At 38.6% G+C, this 21,852-nt stretch overlaps 1 protein-coding gene across 1 annotated transcript in view; it reads left to right on the top strand.

Annotated features, from left to right (window-relative positions):
* LOC122129285 (NACHT, LRR and PYD domains-containing protein 3-like) overlaps window positions 1-21,852 on the top strand; it is a 109,955-nt gene that overhangs the window by 85,480 nt on the left and 2,623 nt on the right. The window contains exons 3-5 of the mRNA XM_042704298.1: window positions 7,131-7,301; window positions 19,182-19,355; window positions 20,460-20,633. Coding sequence (XP_042560232.1) covers window positions 7,131-7,301; window positions 19,182-19,355; window positions 20,460-20,633 — 519 coding nt within the window. The remainder of the gene's footprint in view (window positions 1-7,130; window positions 7,302-19,181; window positions 19,356-20,459; window positions 20,634-21,852) is intronic.

Genomic DNA, 21,852 nt, shown 5'->3' with positions numbered 1-21,852 from the left:
ACCCCATCTCCTGGCAGACGACCCCAAACAAACAGGAGTTTAGTGGACGAGCTTTAATATGGTTATTTTCACGGCCTGGTGAAGCACCGACTCGAAGAGCGGTGGCATTTTCTTAGCAGCAAGTGCCTCGCGATGGACCATGCAGTGTGTCCATTGCACAAGTGGAGCAACTTGCTGGAAGCGAGCTACTAGGCCACGCTCACGCCCTGTCATCGACCGCACTACAACCCACTGTCTTGGATGAACGAGTCAAGGACATTACAGATTGCCTCCCCTGTTGTACGGGTCTGTAGAGGCCGGCAAAACAGGATGTCCTTCTCAATCTCCTTTTCCCGCATATACCTGGTGTAGGTGAGAAGCTGGGCCTGTCCAGCGATGTCAGTGGATTCGTCCAGCTGCAGTGCATAGTAAGGACTGATTTTAATGTAGTCTATTAGTTTTGATTGGTGGATCAGGAACGAAACAGTATTTGATTTGTTTGTGCCAGTCCAGCCCCTTGCATTTTGCCACTGAGGGAGCTTTCACTAACAAGTGACAGGTCGGCGGTCGTTTTCTTTTTTCCCGTCTGTGACATTGTGTCCCCCTGGAAGAACGCCCCCCACTTTGAGAACCACTGGTCTAGGCCTATAATCTGGATCAAGGTTAGGTCTTTTGAGAGATGGTTTGATCACGGCTATTTTAAATGATTGTGAGACGTATCCTGAAATGAATGACTTGTTCATTACTTTGTCTCATTTAATAATGGTACTGCGTGTTTAAGTAGATTTAGTAGTTTTAGCAGTGATTACCTGACTTTGCTAATGTGGCAGTCTTTAACAGTATCCCTTATCATTTCTCCTTCCACCTGGTAATTCAGTGTGGTTAATTCCGGAGCTTCTGCTGCTTTTTTCCCCATCCCTTCAGCTCCTTTAAATGGATGATGTTAGATATATGGGAAATCAAGTATTTTAAATTAAGATTAAATTACATTTCAAAAATATGATAGAAAAAAATAGGAAATAAATGTTTAAGGACTGCAGTTAAGCTTACGAAAACCATGACAACATAACCGTGGAATAACTCACAAACAATTTTCTTGTAAAAGTACCAGTGTTTACCAGTGTTCATCTTACCTTGCCTACATCACTGTACTGATGTGTAAAGTCCATTTTCTGTAGACTTGTCAAATCTGTGCCATATCATTAACCCTCTAATCCCCATAGCGGCCGCCAACGGCATGTTAGAATTTCCCCATAGCGGCCGCGGCCGGCCGTAACTTTTAAAGACACAGTTTTTATACTACAGCATTAATTCATGAAATAATACTCCGCTAGTGGATACATGAACATCTTACTTTTATTTTGAAACCGGAAACTGGGTATGCTGTCATTGACTTTTCTGAAGTATTTGTTAACTAAACTTCGCTACTGACAGCCGGCCTGAGGATTACAGTGTCTCTTGCAGTAAAGGCTAGCAATCAGAGATGTCTGCATCTGTTCTCACTGGATGAGACCGTATTTTTGTGCACCAAAGACGACGACTCATCACGTTTGTATGACAGTGACGACCATGTTTGAAAAATCAAAATTAAAAAACGTATTAAAAATAGTAATATTAGTATCCTCCTGTTTTTTTCTGACTAGCTAACTCTTTAGTAACGTCTTCGTATGGTGGTCACTGAGAAGTGTTGGTTTACAACTAGCACCAGCCTCATCGTTCTCCAAATTGATAAGACATAGCTAGATCAATGAAATTTGAATGGATTGTAAACCCATGACACTTTTATTTGCCAAGATATGTAAGATTTAATTATTGATCTTTGAGGGACGTTCAAATAAGCTAATTTTCACGTTACCTCACTTGTGGAAATGACGGTCAATTGGTGACTTTCGCAACCTACGAAGCAAGCATCTGCGTCTGTGGGTGAGAGCTATTTTGTGCACAAATAACGACGACATGGGTAATCGGCTGTGTTTTCTGTTTGTCAAAGAAAATGTATTCTAAAATTTGGATCGTCATCTCAATTTTCATGACAAGTTTTCCAGCTATTTTGCTAGCTATCTACATTGACTGAGGTAACGAGGAGTTCGAGCCAGTCAGGAGTTGGTTGATAGCTAGCTAGTGACTGCATCAGCCTCATTACTTACTAAACTGATCAGATTTAGATAAATAACATGTATAGTAAAAAAGAAAACTGTGAAAATGGGTCACTTTTTTTATTCTCACTTCTAATTATTTTTTGTTCGTCTCTACTAGTTATTCAAACCTCCATTCTTTTTTGAGCTGTAAGCTCATAGTAACAACAGTAGCTAAAGACATCAATAGCAAGATAACCATTTATAATATATTTAAAACCTCATATTGGAAAGGCATTCAGCAGATTATTCGACAACCAGCTAGTAATATGTTGTGATGTTAAATTTTAAGCTGGTACAGCTTTTAAGCTGTAGAAAGCCAATCACAATGAAATCAGTGCTCATATAGGACCATAGTATAGGACATCAATACTACATAAAATGTATAGTAGATGTGCAGTAGCTAGTCCGTATGTAGTTCACACTGGGATATTGAGCCGATGATGTGACAGAAAACAATTGACAGAAAAATGGAGGAAACACTAATGGCTTCCACTGTGATGGCTTACAATAATGGGATAGTTTTTTCTTTTATGCGTCAGGATGTCGGGTGTTCCAGCTCATCTGAGAGTAGAGAAGTGAGTGAGGGTGCTGTGGCAGCAGAGAGGAGTGAGGACATGGGGGAGAGGAACAGCGAGAGGCCTGATGAGCGTAGGGAAGCTTCAGTAGGACAGAGTAGGTTTCTCACTAAAGGAATTGAAGGACAAAAGTTGTCCGCATACAAGTGGTGGTGTTTGTATAGGTTGTCTGACATAAGATCCATTACTACCCTCTATCCCAAACCAAATATCATCTGCCACACACCCCTTGTTGCCTATTTATACATTGAATGCTAAACAGTATCCTTTCAGGGAGTCATAGAGACACCAGATCTTAATACCCCATCTGACATGTTTCTTAGGCATATACTGTTTCCAAAGTAACATGCCGTCAATTTTAATCATGGCCTCACCTACTGAGAGATTTTTCCATGGTCGAAGAAGTTTTAGGACGTTCTCCTGGAGGACACACATTACAGTTTTTTCCGATCACTTTTAAACTTGTATCAATACCATGTACACTTTTTCCAAAACTCTTCACACAGTGGGCTTAACAGACACACACCTCAGCATATCAGTTAACCTTTGGTGCAAAATGCACTACAACCACCAAAACACTTCATACTTCACCCAAAAGTGAGTCATGCCGTAACTTTAGCAAATGTTCTCTCTCAGAGTACAATGACCTAAAAAACACTAAACACTTGAAGCATTGCCAATTGCATATATAACATGTTGCTGTATCCTCTAGATTGGCATAGATTACTGTAGGTTTGCATTGCAAAAAGGAGAAAAAACACACAAAGGCAAAAACTTCTTTGGACTACAGTAAATATTGTTATATTACAGTGAACAAACAATTCTAAAATGCTGCAATGTGTGTCATAATGCATATGCTAAAATTGCACGTGTTACTGCACTATATAGGCTTACTACAGGACAACAAAAAGGCATAAATATGCTAAGTATTTACTGTAGTATTTCCAATATTGACATACATCAACACAAGATACAGTCTACCAAAGTACTGTAATACCACTAGAATTCTACTGTAGCCCTAATGCTGATCCATTCTGTCCTCTGTATTTGGTGTCAAACTTTGACATGTTTGAACTTCAAATGTACGGTAACATTCTCCTTTGCATTGCATCTTGGAAATATGTCAATCCAAGCTAACTATCTGAAGACAGTGTTCATATGTTAGTTTGCTTCTCACAATAGATCACTATTGAGTGGGTACATTTACTGTAATTGCATTTTTCAATCACTGTCTTTCACTGATAGCCTATGACTTACATATAGAGCAGTACTGTAATAGTGGAAACAACTCTTCAGGAACAGCTACATCTATGTTTGCCTTCTGTAGAGATAGTAAGAAGTCCGCAAGCCAAAACAACAAAATAATCTAACTAAACTTTCTGCTAAAATAAGAATACTTTGTCTTCTTCAAGCATATACCTTAATTTGTCTGTCCAAATACAGAATCTTTCCATGTACAGTAATCTAAATTACTGTAAGTTAGGTTTTAAACTGAAAGTTAACTGTTTTGAATAGAGTATCTAAACATCGGCAAAAAATGCTGTAGTTGCACAGCGTTTTGCTGGTAGTGAACCTTGACTGAGACAGGTATCCATGAATTTCGGAAGAAGTGGTCATTGACTGCATTTGTATATAAGCATAGGGGCAAGTATCCACAGTTTGGTTCACATAGTCTACTGGTATGCTCAATGTGTTAAGTGTTTTGGGAATGTGTACATGGTATTGAGACGAGTAAAAATGATTGGAAAAACTGTAAGAACAAACTTTTCTGTTAGTTTGTAGATAACAGTTTTGTGTGGCAAGATTGGCAGGTGTGATAAGTGGTACAGTGGTTAGTGTTGTTGGCTAACAAGTAGCTGACCTGGGTTCAATTCCTGGGCAATGAAAAATTATATTGTAAGTCACTTTGGATACATTTTTGTTGTAGTTCTCTTTTTGGGTCACTTTGTCTCGTTGATGGCCCATGAATTTCATATGCAGCCGTAATAGTGGGAAAATGTCTTCAGTGATACTTACATCTATATTTTACACACATGTACATTTCAACACAAATGCTGTACTGCAGTATAGTTGGCAGCAAGGCTGCAAACAAACAAAACAAAGATGGAAACTAAATACATTTATGAATATTAGTAAAAAAACTAAATCTGTCTTATTTCAAGTATATAATTTCATTTGTCTGTGAAAATACAGCATCTTTCCATCTACAGTGATCTAAATTGTGTCTGGTTTTGAACTGAAAGTTAACTGTTTTGAACAGAGTATCTAAATATCTGAAAAAATGCTGTAGTTGCACAGCGTTTTGCTGGTGGTGAACATTGACTGAGACAGGTATCCATGAATTTTGGAAGAAGTGGTCATTGACTGCATTTTGTATCTAAGCAATGGAAAAGTATCCCATTTAGTTCACATAGTCTACTGATATGCTGGATGTGTTAAGTGTTTTGAGAAAGTGTACATGGTATTGAACCAAGTGTGAAAATGATTGGAAAAAACTGTAATGGTCTCACTTTCTGAAGCTTGTCACCTGAGTCTGCTATCCTTGGGTTTGAACAGGGTACGTATCTGCATAACTCCTCATACCTATTTCGTGGCATGGTGTCTGCCACATAGGACACTTGTAAGGCTGGATCAGATCAGTAGTCAAGATAAGAGGGTAAATGATGGATACCCATGAGGATGTTTATTCCCACTAACACCTTCACCTCTTCCACAAATGTATTGCACCCGGATGCATTTGAAGAGGCATAGATGTTGGTGTTTTCCACCAAATTAGCAAAAATGTTGGTTATCTGTATGGTTTAGTAGTGTTAATATTTAAATATTAAGTTTGATATGTATTTATTTATTTACAAAATATAAAACAAATACTAATTAAATACATTAAGATGATATTAAATGTAATAAATAGGTCTGCAGTACCGTTCCAAAACTTATGAATTTGAACTTTAGGGTGTATGTAAAGCTATGTATTTTAATATTTGTAGATGTCACTAATACATATTTGATATCATATTAACAAACAATTTATGCCCTTTCAAACAAAACAAACTTGTAATTGTAATTTTTCTTTTGTTTTCTAACTGTAACTGTTTGTTTACAGAATAACAAAAAGTACAGGAATTCTCTGGTTTTCACAGTAATATGCTGCAGTGTTCTAGAATTCTATTGGGGTATAGAGGGTTAATTAATCCTTTTAACAGATTAAATGTAAAATCCCATACAACTACATCTGACAGCCCTCTACTGGTCCATTCTTTGTTTTGGCATCAAAATACATGTATACTCCAGATTTTGTACGCAGTCCTGGCTCTGTAAATGTGAAATAAACATAGTGGACCAAACCAAACCAGGCACTGTTCAAGCCAATAAACACATTGCTTCAGGAACATAGAATGGTGCAATATGCCTGGATGTTGAACTCAATTGTCAACAACCAGAATTATGGACTCTTCCTTTAATTTTCACAAGAGAGAGGGAATGACTGGGATTATTAAGGCATTCAGCAATTGAAAAAGGTTGTAATTAATCAGAGGCTCTTCATGCAAAGGTATGACATTAATGTCATGTTAAATTTAGAATTGCATATTCGAAACCTAAGGGATTTGGTGGAATGAAGTAGTGTAAGTATAAATGTAATTTGTGTGAGTTATTCCTTTTTACAGGCTGCTGTGGACATTTATTAGAGGGAACTGTGAGGACTTTGGCAATACAGGGGTAGACCCTGTTTGTGTTTTAGTATGCTATTATTGTCATGTAAAATGTGGCAGTGCATTTAGAAATTTAAGGGAAATTCAACTGGAATGTTTGCTTCCACCCTTTCATTATGTTGATTTCTCATGACATCTTGTGAAAGATATTATGTAGGAGCCATTTAGGTTTTAGTTTAATTTTCTTTTAATTGAAGGTTGAATTTATGTCCCCTGCAGGCAGAACTAACTATTGACACTGTGTGATTGATTGGTAAGAAGCACAAAGGGTTAACTTTAGCCTCACCTGTGTTAATTAGAAGGCCTACTAGACAAAGGCATTGTGCACTCTGTTAGGAAGAGAGCCTGTTAGTTGGAATGGTGGAATTTTGGAACCTTTAGAGACGCTAGCAGGCACATGGTTTTTCAATTGCATCAAGTTGTATCGTTGTATCAAATTTTATCAAGTTTTGAGCATTCCTTTATTATTTATTTTGTGACAATTTCTAAGTTATTAAAACAACTGATCTATTGAAAACTCTTACTACGGCATCTAGATGAGGTGACTTATTAGAAGGCCCTACATAGCTACACCAGCATGCTCTTGGAGAACGCGGATAGGCCTATCATGGATTGAAGATTGCTTGGAATGCTGGAAAGTTCATGAATTATTTTCGTTACTGCTGGACTATGGAATTTATTTTTCATATCAGAGTTATACTCTGTTTTTTTCTTATGCTTTTTTACAGACTTGCTGAATGCAGTCTAACAGATAAGTCCTGTGAAATGGTGGCTACTGTTCTACAGTCACGAAACTCCCTGACAGAGCTGGACCTCAGTGACAATGACCTGGGAGATTCTGGAGTTCAGCTTCTCTCTGACGGACTGTCTAGTCCCCACTGCAAACTGCAGACATTAAGGTTGGTTTTATAGATGTCTTATTCGAAGTTAGTTATGTAGCCTTAACACTTCCAGCCCCAAGGCTTTTTTTTTACTATGTTAGGTAGTCTGCCATGCCTGATATTTTTGTATATTTCACCTAACTAAAAACCATGAGGCAAAAGTGGCATTTATGATTATATTCTAGAACACCTCAGCAATAATAAAATGAGAGTAAAAGGAATGTAGTAAAAAAAGTTTTTTATTAAAATGAAATCTAAAGACACTAAAATTAAATCTAGTTTTAGAGGTGCCCAGACTTTGTACAAAAACACATTGTTAATATTTTGGAAGTTTTCTTCTTTACTCTGAGCCCTGTAAACATAGGTGTTTGCCCCACATAGGTGAGTTTATCATTCAGAAAGTGTGTGTGGTTTCAATACTCATTTTAAGTAATATACAATGTAACACTTTCCTTCACTTAGACCACTATGCATATTGATGAGAAAGGTGTGAACATTCTGGGACACCTCGGTCAAGAACAATGGCCATGACGTAATGGGCCTGGAATGTCTTTGTTCCTACAGGTTTACTTGACACATCACGACCCAATAGTGATCACTGAATTACCATCTCCTTATCATATGAATAGTTGTCATTTGCTAATGGGAGGGTCGAAACCTCACTCAGAGGCTGAAATTTGCAAGGGATTCGTAATATTGTCCTTACAAAGTGATTATTTATATTTTAGTTTCAAACTTTACATATTTTAAAAGAAAAGGGTTTGAGGTTGCTGTGGGTGTTAGTTTTATGTTTCTAGGACAAAAACTCGCAGAGATTTTTAAATATATTAATCAAAATACCAAAAAGTCCCCCACGGGGCCCCGTGGGGCTTGAAGAGTTAACTATGTATATAATACGGTTTTATAAGCATAGTGATAACCTGACTTCACTAATGTGGCGGACATAAGATAATTGTTTTTCTTTTTTCTACACATAAGATTCTAACTCAATTTCCAATTGTTATTCTGTGTCTCTCATCCCATTTAGAACTTCAGCTGTTTTTTCCCCATCCATTGAACTATTAAAATGTATGATGATAGTTGTATGTGAAATAATGCATTTTGGGTTGAAATTAATTTACATTTAAAAGAGATCACAACAATTACCTTTGAAATAAAGAAAATAAACTATTTTTGAAGTACTACAGTTAGGCCTATAATAACCATGACAACACAACGGTGAAATACAGTATATGTTCATATCCAATATTCTTGTAAAAGTACCAATGAACAGTACAACTCAGGTGTCAACTTCTATTTTCTGTACACTGTTCAAATCAGTGCCACATAAATAGCTAATCCTTCTAACTGATTAATTGTCTGATGCAAGATATTTTTTGTCAAATTCAATAAATTGCTCAATGGATTTTTTTTGTCTGATCTGCCTTTTGTACTCACAAACACAGCATTTTGGGACCCCAAATCCATTTATTATTGGAACCAGGCTCCAGAGTGGATACATTTCAAAATGCCCGGGTATCCGTTTTTGTGTATACAACTGACCAACACATTCTGTGACACAATGATGCACGTGAACACCCCATGCCCCGCCTTTCAATCTCAGCCTCAACCCTTAGCCCCGCTGCGTCACTTCATGACTGCTTTATGCGCATGCTCCATGTCGTCTTCTCCGTTTTTTTCAGTTGTCTGTCAAAGCGTTACAGCGGCACCAACAGGCCTGGCAGATATACAGCAGCATTTTCAGCCGCTTCAGTGTTTCCATGTGTATGCAGATATTTCTTGACTGGATGTCATGTTTGCAAGATAAAAAAAAGTACCGGTTCCGAAAAAGACTGGATTGGTTGAAACGTTGAATTTGTGTATACATAGCCTAAATTACAGACTTAAACATAAAGGTTTACTGTGGTTGATATTTAGGATGACTAATCTTTCTCTTTCTCTCTCTCTCTCTCAATGTTTGTGTGTGTCTGTCTTTCTCAGGTTCTGTAATTGTCAGATCTCAAATGAAGGTTATGTGTGTCTGGCTCTCACACTGATGTTAAACCCCTCCTGTGTGAAATACCTGGATGTGAGCAATAATTATCCTGGAGAATCAGCACAGAAGCTGTTATCTTCTAGATTCGAGGATCCTCCCCATAAAGTTGAAGCACTTCAGTATGTATTCCATCAAATCAGAACTGTCTAATTGCACAAATTATATTCATTAGCCCAGCTCCTATGTTCTTCAGTGTGAAAAGTGAATTTGATTGGCAGATACTGAAAAGAAAACAACACTAAATATTAATTTAAAAAAATCTGATGAGGGGAGATTCAGGAATAAATGTACATTGTACAACTGTATTGTTGTTTAACAATTATGTGACCTGTAACTGTTACTTCTCTATGCAGGACTATGTTGTCCCCACTACAAACTGGAGATATTAAGATTCACTTTAGACTCTACATTATCTGTTATCATGAAGTTACTAATTTAAAGAAAAAAAAGGACAAAGAGAATGCTACCTTGAGGCAGAACAAATATGATAACGGTTCATAAAACCTATTTTAATTAAAAATATAAACAGAGATATACAGTATGAGATGTATATATCATAATTCATATGAAATCAATGTGTTGTTTTGAAGCAGAACATTTGCATTTTAAATGAATAGTAGTTTAGAACGTACAACATTTACTCTATTTTTATGTAAGTTCTGGTATAAACCTTGACTAAAGGAATACAGACACAGAGATGGATAACTTTGTTGGTTGAAGAGATACAGATGCAGATAATGATGTATCTCTACACCTTTAGTGTGTTGGTACAGTGTGCACATGAACAAACTGTGTAGTGACACAATAGGGGTTAGAGTGCTTAATTTAACAGTATATGTAATTAATATCATGTTAAATTTAAAGGTTTGTTGTAAAAACTTAAGGGATTTGGTTTAAAAAATGAATACATTAACTGAGACCTGTAGATGAATGTGAGCTGTGTGTGTTATTCCTTTCTACAGGCTGCTGTGACCATTAATATGAGGAAACTGTGAGGATTGTGGCAATAGAGGGGTAGACCCTGTTTGTGTATTAGTATGCCATTACTGTCATGTAAAATGTAGCTGTGCATTTGGAAATCTAAGGGAAACCTCAGCACCACCTCAACTGGAATTTTAGTTGCCCCCACTCTTTCAATATATTGATTTCTCAGGACACCTTCAGAAAGGCATTGATCTTTTTTTTTATTTCAGAGTTTTATTTTGTCATTTGTTATGCTGTTTTACAGACTTGCTGAGTGCACACTCACAGATAAGTCCTGTGGAATTGTGGCTACTGTTCTACAATCACCAAATTCCCTGACAGAGCTGGACCTGAGTAACAATGACCTGGGAGATTCTGGATTTCAGCTTCTCTCTGACGGACTGTTTAGTCCCCACTGCAAACTGCAGACATTAAGGTTGGTGTTATACATATCTTTACTGTCTTGAATTTCCTGATTAGTTATGTAGCCCTTAACTATGATTTACTGTCATACAAGCGTAGTCATAACCTGCTTTTGCGAATGGGGCAGATTTTAACAGTACCCCTTTTCGTTTTTTCCTTCACATAAGATTCTACCTCAATTTCCTTCTGTTAATTATGTGTCTCTCATCCCTCTTAGAGCTTCCACAGTTGTTTTCCCATCTCTCCAACTCCACAAATGGAGAATAAAAGTTATATGAGAAATAATGTACTTTAAGTTCAGATGAAATTTCATGCAAAAAACATCACAAACACTTAAATAAAAAAACATAGGAAATAAATACAATTTTAAGCACTACAGTGAAGCTTATAATAACCATGACGACATAACAGTGGAATAACTGTTCACATCATAATTTCTTGTAAAAGTACCAGTGAAAACCCTACCCTGCCAACATCACTCTATTGAGGTGTGAACTTCTATACTTTAGATTGGTAAAAACTGTCCCACATGAATAACTAATCCTTCTAACTGATTAAATGTAAAATCTCATACAAATGCTTCTCACGGTCTTCTACTGGTCAGTAATTTGTTTTACATTAAAATATACTCCAGTTTTTCCACACTCTACTGGCTCTGTAAATGTGAAACAAACATTGTGGAACGGACCAAACCAGGCTCTGGTCCATCCAATCAACACATTGCTTCAAGAGCATGAGAAAAAGGATTGCAATACGATTGGATGTTGAGCTCAAATATCAACAACCTTTCACCGGAATAGTGGACTCTTCCTCTATTTTTCATTGGAGAAAGGGAATACATAGGTTTATTTAGGCTTTGAGATATTAGGAATGTTGTGATAAATCAGAAGCTCTTCATGTAACGGTATATGTCATTAATGTCATGATAAGTTTACAATTGCATTTTCAAAACTTAAGGGATTTGGTGGAGAAAAACCAAAGTAGTGTGCACATGAATTAACTGGGACCTGTATACGAATGTGAGTTGTGTGTGTTACTCCTTTTTACAGGCACATGTGACCATTAATATGAGGGAACAGTGAGGACAGTGGCAATATAAGGGTAGACCCTGTTTATGTATTAGTATGCTATTACTGTCATGTAAAATGTAGCAGTGCATTTAGAAATCTCAGGGAAACCTCAGCACCACTTCAACTGGAAATGTAGTTACCTCAACTTTTTCAATATATTGATTTCTCAGGACACCTTCAGAAGGGCAAAGCCCATTTTTTTTATTTCAGAGAAATATTTTGTCTTCTGTTGTTTTGCAGGATTGCTGAGTGCACATTCACAGATAAGTCCTGTGGAATTGTGGCTACTGTTCTTCAGTCACCCAACAACTCCCTGACAGAGCTGGACCTGAGTAACAATGCCCTGCAAGATTATGGAATTCAGCTTCTCTCTAACGGACTGTTTAATCTAAAATGCAAACTGCAGACATTAAGGTTGGTGTTATATATGTCTTAACTGTCATTCATTTCCTGATTACTTATGTAGCCCTTAACTATGATTTATACTGTCATACAAGTGTAGTCATAACCTGCTTTTGCGAATGGGGCAGAATTAAACAGTATCCCTTTTTTTCCACATAAGATTCTACCTCAATTCCCACCTGTTATGTGTCTATCATCCCTCTTAGAGCTTCCACAGTTGTTTTCCCATCTCTCCAACTCCACAAATGGAGAATAAAAGTTATATGAGAAATAATGTACTTTAAGTTCAGATGAAATTTCATGCAAAAACATCACAAACACTTAAATAAAAAAACATAGGAAATAAATACAATTTTAAGCACTACAGTGAAGCTTATAATAACCGTGACGACATAACAGTGGAATAACTGTTCACATCATAATTTCTTGTAAAAGTACCAGTGAAAACCCTACCCTGCCAACATCACTGTACTGGGGTGTGAACTTTTATATACTATAGACTGGTCAAATCTGTCCCACATGAATAACTAATCCTTCTAACTGATTAAATGTCAAATCCTATACAAATTCTTCTCACGGTCTTCTACCAGTACGTTCTTTCTTTTCCATCAAAATATACTCCAGTTTTTCTACGCTGTCCTGGCTCTGTATCTGTGAAACAAACTTAGTGGATCAGACTATACCAGGCTCTGTTCCAGCCAATGAAGACATTGCTTCAAGAGTAGGGATGCACCGATACCAGCATCGGGTATCGGGCCGATACTTCGTTAAAATACTCATACTCATATTCGTTTTTGAATCACCGATGCCAAGCACCGATACCACTCAACAGTATTTCACTACATCAAACTGGTCGCGCTTTGCGGACAAAAAATGTGATTTGTTGTCCTACCTGACTTCAAAGTCTAGGGGGAGACAATGAGCCGGAAACTTAGGATTGCAATATGATTGGATGTTGAGATCAAATATCAACAACCTTTCACCCGAATTGTGGACTCTTCCTTTACTTTTCATTGGAGAAAGGGAATGAATGGGTTTATTTAGGCCTTGAGAATTAGGCATGTTGTGATTAATCAGAAGCTCTTCATGTTAACGGTATGTGTCATTAATGTAATGTTAAATTTACAGTTGCATGTTCAAAACTTAAGGGATTTGTTGGAGAAAAACCAAAGTAGTGTGCATATGAATTAACTGAGACCGGTAGAGGAATGTGAGCTGTGTGCTACTCCTTTTTACAGGCAAATGTGACCATTAATATGAGGGAAAAATGGGCCTCATTCTTGAACGCAGTTAAGAAGAATTTAAGAAGGAATTTCTTCTGAACTCCACTTCCGGGGTTTTAGGAACAAATTTGGCATTCATGAAAGTTTTCTCATCTGGCATTTTTTCTGAACTTCAGAAGAATTTCAGAATGTGAAATAGCAGTCGTAAATCGCCAAGAGTTTTCTTAAATGCAATTCCTCCAAAAAATACAAGATGCCCCACGGGGCCGCTCCGTGTTAGATGTCTTTAGGGCTGAATATGTGAAAAATCGTTGCTGATTGCGTTGACATCAACTCTAGAGACATCCTCGGATTAAAAAGATATAATAATATTAAATACGAGAATATTTGTATCATTAACAATTACAATTCACATTTATAGTCATGATTCTACGAGGCATCGTGATTGTTAAGTATAACTGCGCATGTGCGGTTCGGGGCGGGAAGTTTAGAATTGAACAATGCCTGTGATGCATGTGTACTGAGAGCTCCAGTAAAGTGATATTTAATATACCTTTTGTTGTCGTCTATTCGAATTAACATTGGTAGCAGAGGATGGCGTCAAACAATTACAAAATACCACCTTTGTTTGATGAGAAGAAATCATATGAGAGTTGGAAAAACGAGGTTGAAATTTGGAAACTAGTCACCGAATTGGATGTGAAGAAACAGGCCTTGGCGGTGGCTTTATCGCTAACAGGAAGAGCGAGGAACACATTCTTGGAAGTAACCGCGGTCGATTTGAACAAAGAGAATGGCCTGGCAACGCTTTTGCATAAATTGGATACCGTGTTTTTGAAAGAGGAAAAAGACCGTCAATATGATGCCTACACGGAGTTCGACAACATCAAACGAGAAAGTAAAGTTTCCATGCTGGATTACATCATTGAATTCGACCGGAATTACAACAAAATGAGTAAGTTAAAAATGAAGCTTCCAGATGCTGTTTTAGCTTTTAAGCTGCTTGATACAGCAGGACTTAGTGTTAAAGACAAACAGTTAGCACTTACTGCTTGTTCAGATCTCACGTTTAGTGACATGAAATCAGCCTTGAAGAGAATCTTCGGTGATAATTCGCCACCAGAAGGAGCTAGTGAGTCAAATGATCCGGACTTCGCATACTACACGCGATTTGCTGGGAAACGTGATGCACGATCAAGTTTTAAAAGTCAAAGTACTGTGCCAGGCTCAAATCCATTTGACAAATTTGGGAGAAGATCACACTGTGCTGTCTGTCAAAGCACTTATCACTGGGCAAAAGATTGTCCCCACAAAAATGAGCAGGCAAAATGTACAGAGGATGTTGAGAAGTTAACACAAAATGTAGACGAGTGCAACATAACTTTGTTTTCAAAGGATTTATTGTCTGACTCTGAGATCTTCATGGTAGAGGCTATGGGATCAGCTGTCCTTGACACTGCATGTACCAGAACAGTATGTGGAGAAAAGTGGCTTGATAATTATGTAAGTGGATTACAACAGAATGAATTAGCCAAACTAGAGACCAAAGACAGTGCCAGAGCATTCCGGTTTGGTGATGGTAGACTTGTCCATTCTACGAAGAGTATGAAAATTCCAGCTGTGATAGGTCAAACAAAATGTCATATAGAAACTGAAGTTGTTCCGGTAGACATCCCTTTGCTCTTAAGCAAAGCATCACTGAAAAGAGCAGGTGCTGTGTTGGACATTGAACATGACAAAGCTGTAATGTTTAAGCAGCCAGTGAAAATTGAGTTAACCTCTTCAGGCCACTATTGCGTGAACTTAAAACCTGAGGATAATCCTGAAGAGAGTGAGATTCACGATGAGGAAGAAATTCTCACTGTGACTGGAAATATGACTACACAGGAAAAACAGAAGACTCTGCTAAAGCTACACAAACAATTCGGACATGCTTCAGTAGAGAAACTGAAAAGACTAATGGACTCTGCAGGTAACAGGTGATGATGAATGCATTGGAATCCTAAAAAACATTGTTAGCAACTGTGAAACATGCATTAGATACAGCAGGCCAAAGCCAAAGCCAGCTGTGGGTCTACCCATGGCTTCAACCTACAATGAGACAGTTGCTGTGGATTTGCATGAGCTAGAACCAGGAGTGTGGTATCTGCATATCATTGATCACTTTACACGCTTCAGTGCGGGGAGTATTGTTACGACCAAGAAGCCTAAAGAAATTGTGAAGCATCTCATTCATCGCTGGATAAGTGTACATGGGCCTCCCCATAGACTCTTCAGTGACAATGGAGGTGAATTTGAACTCAAGACCACCGCAGCTTACAGTCCATGGAGTAATGGCCTTTTGGAAAGACATAACCAAACCCTCACTGAAATCCTGTTGAAAATAAAAAAAAGACAATGGATGTAATTGGGGAATGGCTCTGGATTGGGCTTTGTTGGCAAAGAATTCAATGCACAATGTGCATGGCTACAGCCCATATCAACTTGTGTTCGGCCAAAACCCAAATATGCCGTCAGTCCTGACTGATAAACCACCAGCCCTTGAAAACACTACACCAAACAACTGGATAGCTCAGCATATTGCAACTTTACATGCTGCACGGCAAGCCTTCACAGAGGCAGACTGCTCTGAGAGGATCCGGCGAGCCCTTCGTCAACAACTGCGGCCTAATGATGAGCAATACAGAACCGGGGACAAAGTCTACTACAAACGGGCCGATTGCACAGAATGGAAAGGTCCAGGCGTGGTCATTGGCCAAGACGGTGTAGTGGTTTTTGTGAGGCACGGCGGCACCTATGTCCGTGTACATCATTCCAGGCTGAGAAAGATTAATACTCATCCGACGGTGGTGGAAGACATGGAAACTCAGCAGGCGGTGTCCGAAGGCCAAACAATGTTACCACACTCTGGATTCAAATATGAAAACTATGATATGGAAAGTGTGGAAGAGATGGCTACTAATTATGACTCACCGGACTTGAAGCACAACAATCAGTCTGAGCAGGATACGTGTGCACAAACTGATACATTACAGACAGCCACTGTCGCAACAACTGAAAGACTGCAGCTGAAAGCTGGAAAAGTAGTGACATATACAGACATAGAAAGTGGACAAACAGTAACGGGAAAGATTCTTGGCCGTGCAGGAAAGGCCACTGGAAAAACCAGAGACTGGTTTAATATGCAATACAGTGGACCAGAGGAAATTGCTGGTACTACAGGTTCAGTCAATTTGAGTCAGATGGGGAATGTTCACATGGCTCCATCCGAGCATGCTGACCTGTGCACAGACAGTTATGAAGATGACATTCTTTTGATGAACGATGATGTTTTTCACCGGGCTAAACAAGCTGAACTATGTAACTGGAAAGAGAATGATGTCTTTGAAGAAGTGAGTGATGAGGGTCAAAAGTGCATCTCGACAAGGTGGGTGTGTACACTGAAAGAGACTCCTGATGGTGTTGCACCTAAAGCTAGATTAGTTGCTAGAGGATTCAAAGAAATAAACAGGGAGGAGCTACCAAAGGACTCTCCTACATGTGCCTCTGAGTCTCTAAGAATGATCATGGCAGTCATCTGTCAAAGGAAATGGCAACTGAATTCTATGGACATTAAAGCAGCGTTTTTACAAGGCAAAGAATTGACTCGAAATATCTACATTCGTCCACCACCAGAGGCTCGGAGCCAAGGAATTTTGTGGAAACTGAAGAAATGTGTTTATGGACTAGCAGACGCCTCTCTTTATTGGTACAATAAAGTGAAAGACACCATGTATCAGTTGGGAGCTGTCTTGTCACAAGTTGACCCAGCAGTCTTCTACTGGCTGGATGATTCCTATAATGTAATGGGCATCCTCGCTTGCCATGTGGATGACTTTATCTGGGGAGGTTCAGAAAAGTTCTCCACAACAGTCATACCAAGCTTGAAAGCAGCTTTCCAAGTAGGACGAGAAGAACATGACACCGTCAACTACATTGGAATAAAGTTTAATTCTATAAATGATGAGATACAGGTACAACAGAGAACTTACATACAGAATCTGCAGCCCATTCCAGTGCATCCAGCTAGAGCTACTCAGCGAGAGGCTCCTTTAACAGACAAGGAAGTTGACATGCTGAGGTCAAAGATCGGCCAAATTCTATGGGTCGCAAGACAAACAAGGCCTGATGTAATGTGTGATGTATCCATCCTGGCTTCTAGTACAAAACATGCAACTGTTCAGACTCTCCACTGTATAAACAAACTGGTCAGGAAACTAAAATCTGATGAAGTGACCTTGAAGTTCCAGCACCTAGGAAAAGATGACTCCCTGAAGCTAGTAGTGTTCAGTGATTCTTCAATGGGCAACCTTCCAGATGGAGGTACTCAGGGTGGGCATCTTATCCTGCTTATGGGAGAAAATGGAAGATTCTCACCTATATGCTGGCAGTCAAAAAGAATTAGAAGAGTTGTCAGAAGCACTTTGGCAGGAGAGACTTTGGCTCTTGCAGATGGCATTGACAATGCAATATTCTTAGCTAAACTGTTTTCAGAACTTACTGTAGGTGACTGCAAGCACAGACGTCTACCTATTGTATGTGTAACTGACAATCACTCACTGCTTGATGCTGTTAAGTCTACCAAATCAGTTACTGAGAAGAGACTTCGTCTTGAAATCAGCAATGTCAAAGAGCTCATTCAATCTGGAACCATTCAACACATCATGTGGTCAGCTTCCAAAGAACAGCTTGCTGACTGCTTGACAAAGAAAGGAACATCAGCACTTGTCCTGTTGAGGGCTCTCAACGAAGGTGTATGGCAACTTAAAGAATGAGAGGACAAAATAACAAATCAAAGAGACTGATGTGATATACAAACAACATGTTTTTCTTTGTTTAGTGAACAGTTCAGTTAAAATAAGGAACTGAGTTGTTTTTTCTTTTTCTTTAAGAAAAAGGGGGAGTTTGTTAAGTATAACTGCGCATGTGCGGTTCGGGGCGGGAAGTTTAGAATTGAACGATGCCTGTGATGCATGTGTACTGAGAGCTCCAGTAAAGTGATATTTAATATACCTTTTGTTGTTGTCTATTCGAATTAACAGTGATGTCCTGAAAATATATAAAAGCACTACACGAACTCTGCAAATGTAAGTGAATAAATAAATAAGCACTAAACTCAATCGCGTTGATATAGCCATAAAGGAACAGTACTTCTACCTCTGCACCGGTGAAGTTAGATCTGCGTTTACTCGACCGGTGCTCGCTTTCCGCTTTGACATGATTCGCTTTCGACTCGCTTTCACGTGGATTCGGTCAATTCTGACTGCACACGTTACAGTTGTGTGCCCTTATAAGGAGCTGGCGGAGCGTGTATGTATGCAAATCCAGGTGCACGAGAACGCGTGTTCAATTTAAGAATCCTCATTCGGGGGAGCATTACCAATGAATACTTCGGCTGCGTAAGAACACATTTTCAGGCGTTCATAAATCAGGCGGAGATCTTTTTCTTACGTTGGTCTTCCGAAGTCCGTTAGAAAACATTCAGAAGAAACTTCAGAAAATGTTCGAGAATGAGGCCCAATGGGGACAGTGGTAATAGACCCTGTTATTGTATTAGTATGCCATTACTGTCACCTAAAATGTAGCAGTGAATTTAGAAATCTAAGGGAAGCCTCAGCACCACTTCAACTGGAATCTTAGTTGCCTATACTCTTTCAATATATTGATTTCTCAGGACACCTTCAAAAAGGCTTATTTTTTTCTTTTTTTTAAGAGTTATATTTTGTATTTTGTTGTTTTGCAGGATTGCTGAGTGCACACTTACAGATAAATCCTGTGGGATTGTGGCTGCTGTTCTACAGTCACCAAACAACTCCCTGACAGAGCTGGACCTGAGTAACAATGACCTGGGAGATTCTGGACTTCAGCCTCTCTCTAATGGACTGTCTAGTTCCAACTGCAAACTGCAGACGTTAAGGTTGGTGTTATGCATGTCTTTATTGTCATGAATTTCCTGATTAGTCATATAGCCCTTAAGTATGATTATTTATGTAAAATAACTGTAGTTTGCAAACTTTAACAGTATCTATTTTCTTTTCGTCTTTACATGACATTCAAACTCAATTTCCACCTGTTAATTACGTGTCTCTATTCGCTCTTAGAGCTTCAGCTGTTTTCCCCCTCCCTTCAACTCCTCAAATGGAGGATGATAGATGTATGGAAAGTTATGTTTTTCAAGTTCAGATGAAATTCAATTAAAAAAAACATTTAAAAAAAATCAAAAGAAAACTAATATGAAACAAACTTATTTTGAAGCACTAGAGTTAAGCTTTCAAAATCCATGACCACATTACAGTGGAATAACTGTTCACATCATATGTTCTTGTAAAAGTAACAGTGAACACCCTACCCTGCCAACATCACTGTACTGAGGTGTGAACCTCTATTTTCTGTAGACTGGTAAAATCTGTCCCACATTAATAACTTATCTTAACTGATTAAATGCCAAATCCCATACAAATGCTCCTCAAGGTCCTCTACCGGTCTGTTCTTTGTTTTCCATCAAAATATACTAGTATATTAGTAATATAGTAATATGCAGTCATGGCTCTGTAAATGTGGAATAAACATAGTGGATCAAACCAAACCTGGCCTTGAAAATTAGGCTTGTTGTGATTAATCAGAAGCTCTTCATGTAACGGTATATGTCATTAATGTCATGTTACATTTACAGTGTCATGTTCAAAACTTAATGGATTTGGTGGAGAAAAACCAAAGTAGGGTGCACATGAATGAACTGAGACCTGTAGAGGAATGTGAGGGGTGTGTTACTCCTTTTTATAGGCTGCTGTGGACATTCATATGAGGGAACAGTGAAGACCGTGGCAATATAAGGGTCAATCCTGTTTATGTATTAGTATGCCATTACTGTCATGTAAAATGTAGCAATGAATTTAGAAATCTAAGGGAAACCTCAGCACCACTTCAACTGGAATCTTAGTTGCCTCCACTCTTTCAATATATTGATTTCTCAGGACATCTTCAGAAAGACATTGCTTTTTTTTCTTTTGTTGTTTTGCAGGATTGCTGAGTGCACACTCACAAATAAGTCCTGTGGTATTTTGGCTGCTGTTCTTCAGTCACCAAACAACTCCCTGACAGAGCTGGACCTGAGTAACAATGACCTGGGAGATTCTGGACTTCAGCCTCTCTCTAATGGACTGTCTAGTTCCAACTGCAAACTGCAGACGTTAAGGTTGGTGTTATGCATGTCTTTATTGTCATGAATTTCCTGATCAGTTATATAGCCCTTAAGTATGATTAATTATGTAATATAAGCATAGTAATAACATGACTTTGCAAATGTGGCAGACTTTAACAGTATCTATTTTCTTTTCGCCTTTACATGACATTCTAACTCAATTTCCACCTGTTAACACTTAAGGGACCCTTTCCCACCTTTGGGGAAATGTGTTCTTGTTGTCAATATGCCTTTAAAGCTTTGCATGTTTTTGCCCTAGAGACATAAAAAGAACCCACACAGAAACCTTGAACCCTTTTTTTTTAAATATATATAGTTGGAGAATAAATTATGAATATGCGCTTTGTAAGGAGAATAGAACTGATCTCTTGCACATTTCAGTCTCTGAATGAGGTTTCAGCTCCTAACAACCCGCCCATTAGTACATTTCAGCTATTCATATGATAAGGAAATGGTGATTCAGTGATCTCTATTGGATCATTGTGTGGCAAGAAAACCTGTGGGGGTAGTGGGCCACAAAGACATTCCAGGGCAATTACGTAATGGCCATTGTCTTTGACCAAGGTGTCCCAGGTCTGTTTACAGCTAACTCATCAATATGCATTTTTTGAAAAAGCAAAAAGCAAAGGACAATCTCCAACGGCGACATCTTCAGCATGCATGTGTGTGTGTGTGTGTCCTGTGTCATCGCCCAATGCACTGTGTGTTGTGTGTCGTGCTGTGTGGCAAGAAATAAATGACTTTGACTTTGTCCAGCATGGAGAGAAGGAGAGAGTAGAGGCGTTACCCCTATCATAGGATTGATAGAGGTGGGAGATTCTGGAGTTCAGCTTCTCTCTAAGAGACTGTCTAGTCACCACTGCAAACTGCAGACAGTGAGGTTGGTGTTTTCAGCGTGGAGACACCATCTAAGTGTGTTGCTCAGAGAATGGCCTACTTAACAGAAAGAAGGTGCTGCCATTTATACTAGTCAGTCATATGGTAGAATACAGGGGAGTGGTGACAGTACCTCTTGGGGAAGGAGTTCAAATGCATACAGGAGAATACTCACGAAAGCCATTTGAATGCTAATGAACATGGTGTCCATGTTTGAGACGGAGTGCAGAAAACACACACAGGAACATGAATTACTGATTAAGATGATACAAAATAATGTTGAGTTCATATGTGACAGAAAGAAAACAGCAATATTCAGTTCAACATATTTATGTCA

This window comes from Clupea harengus, unplaced genomic scaffold (genome assembly GCF_900700415.2).
Source record: "Clupea harengus unplaced genomic scaffold, Ch_v2.0.2, whole genome shotgun sequence".
NCBI classification, from domain to species: Eukaryota; Metazoa; Chordata; class Actinopteri; order Clupeiformes; family Clupeidae; genus Clupea; species Clupea harengus.
The sequence above is the reverse complement of the archived record's forward strand: the minus strand, read 5'-3'. Positions and strand labels throughout refer to the sequence as shown.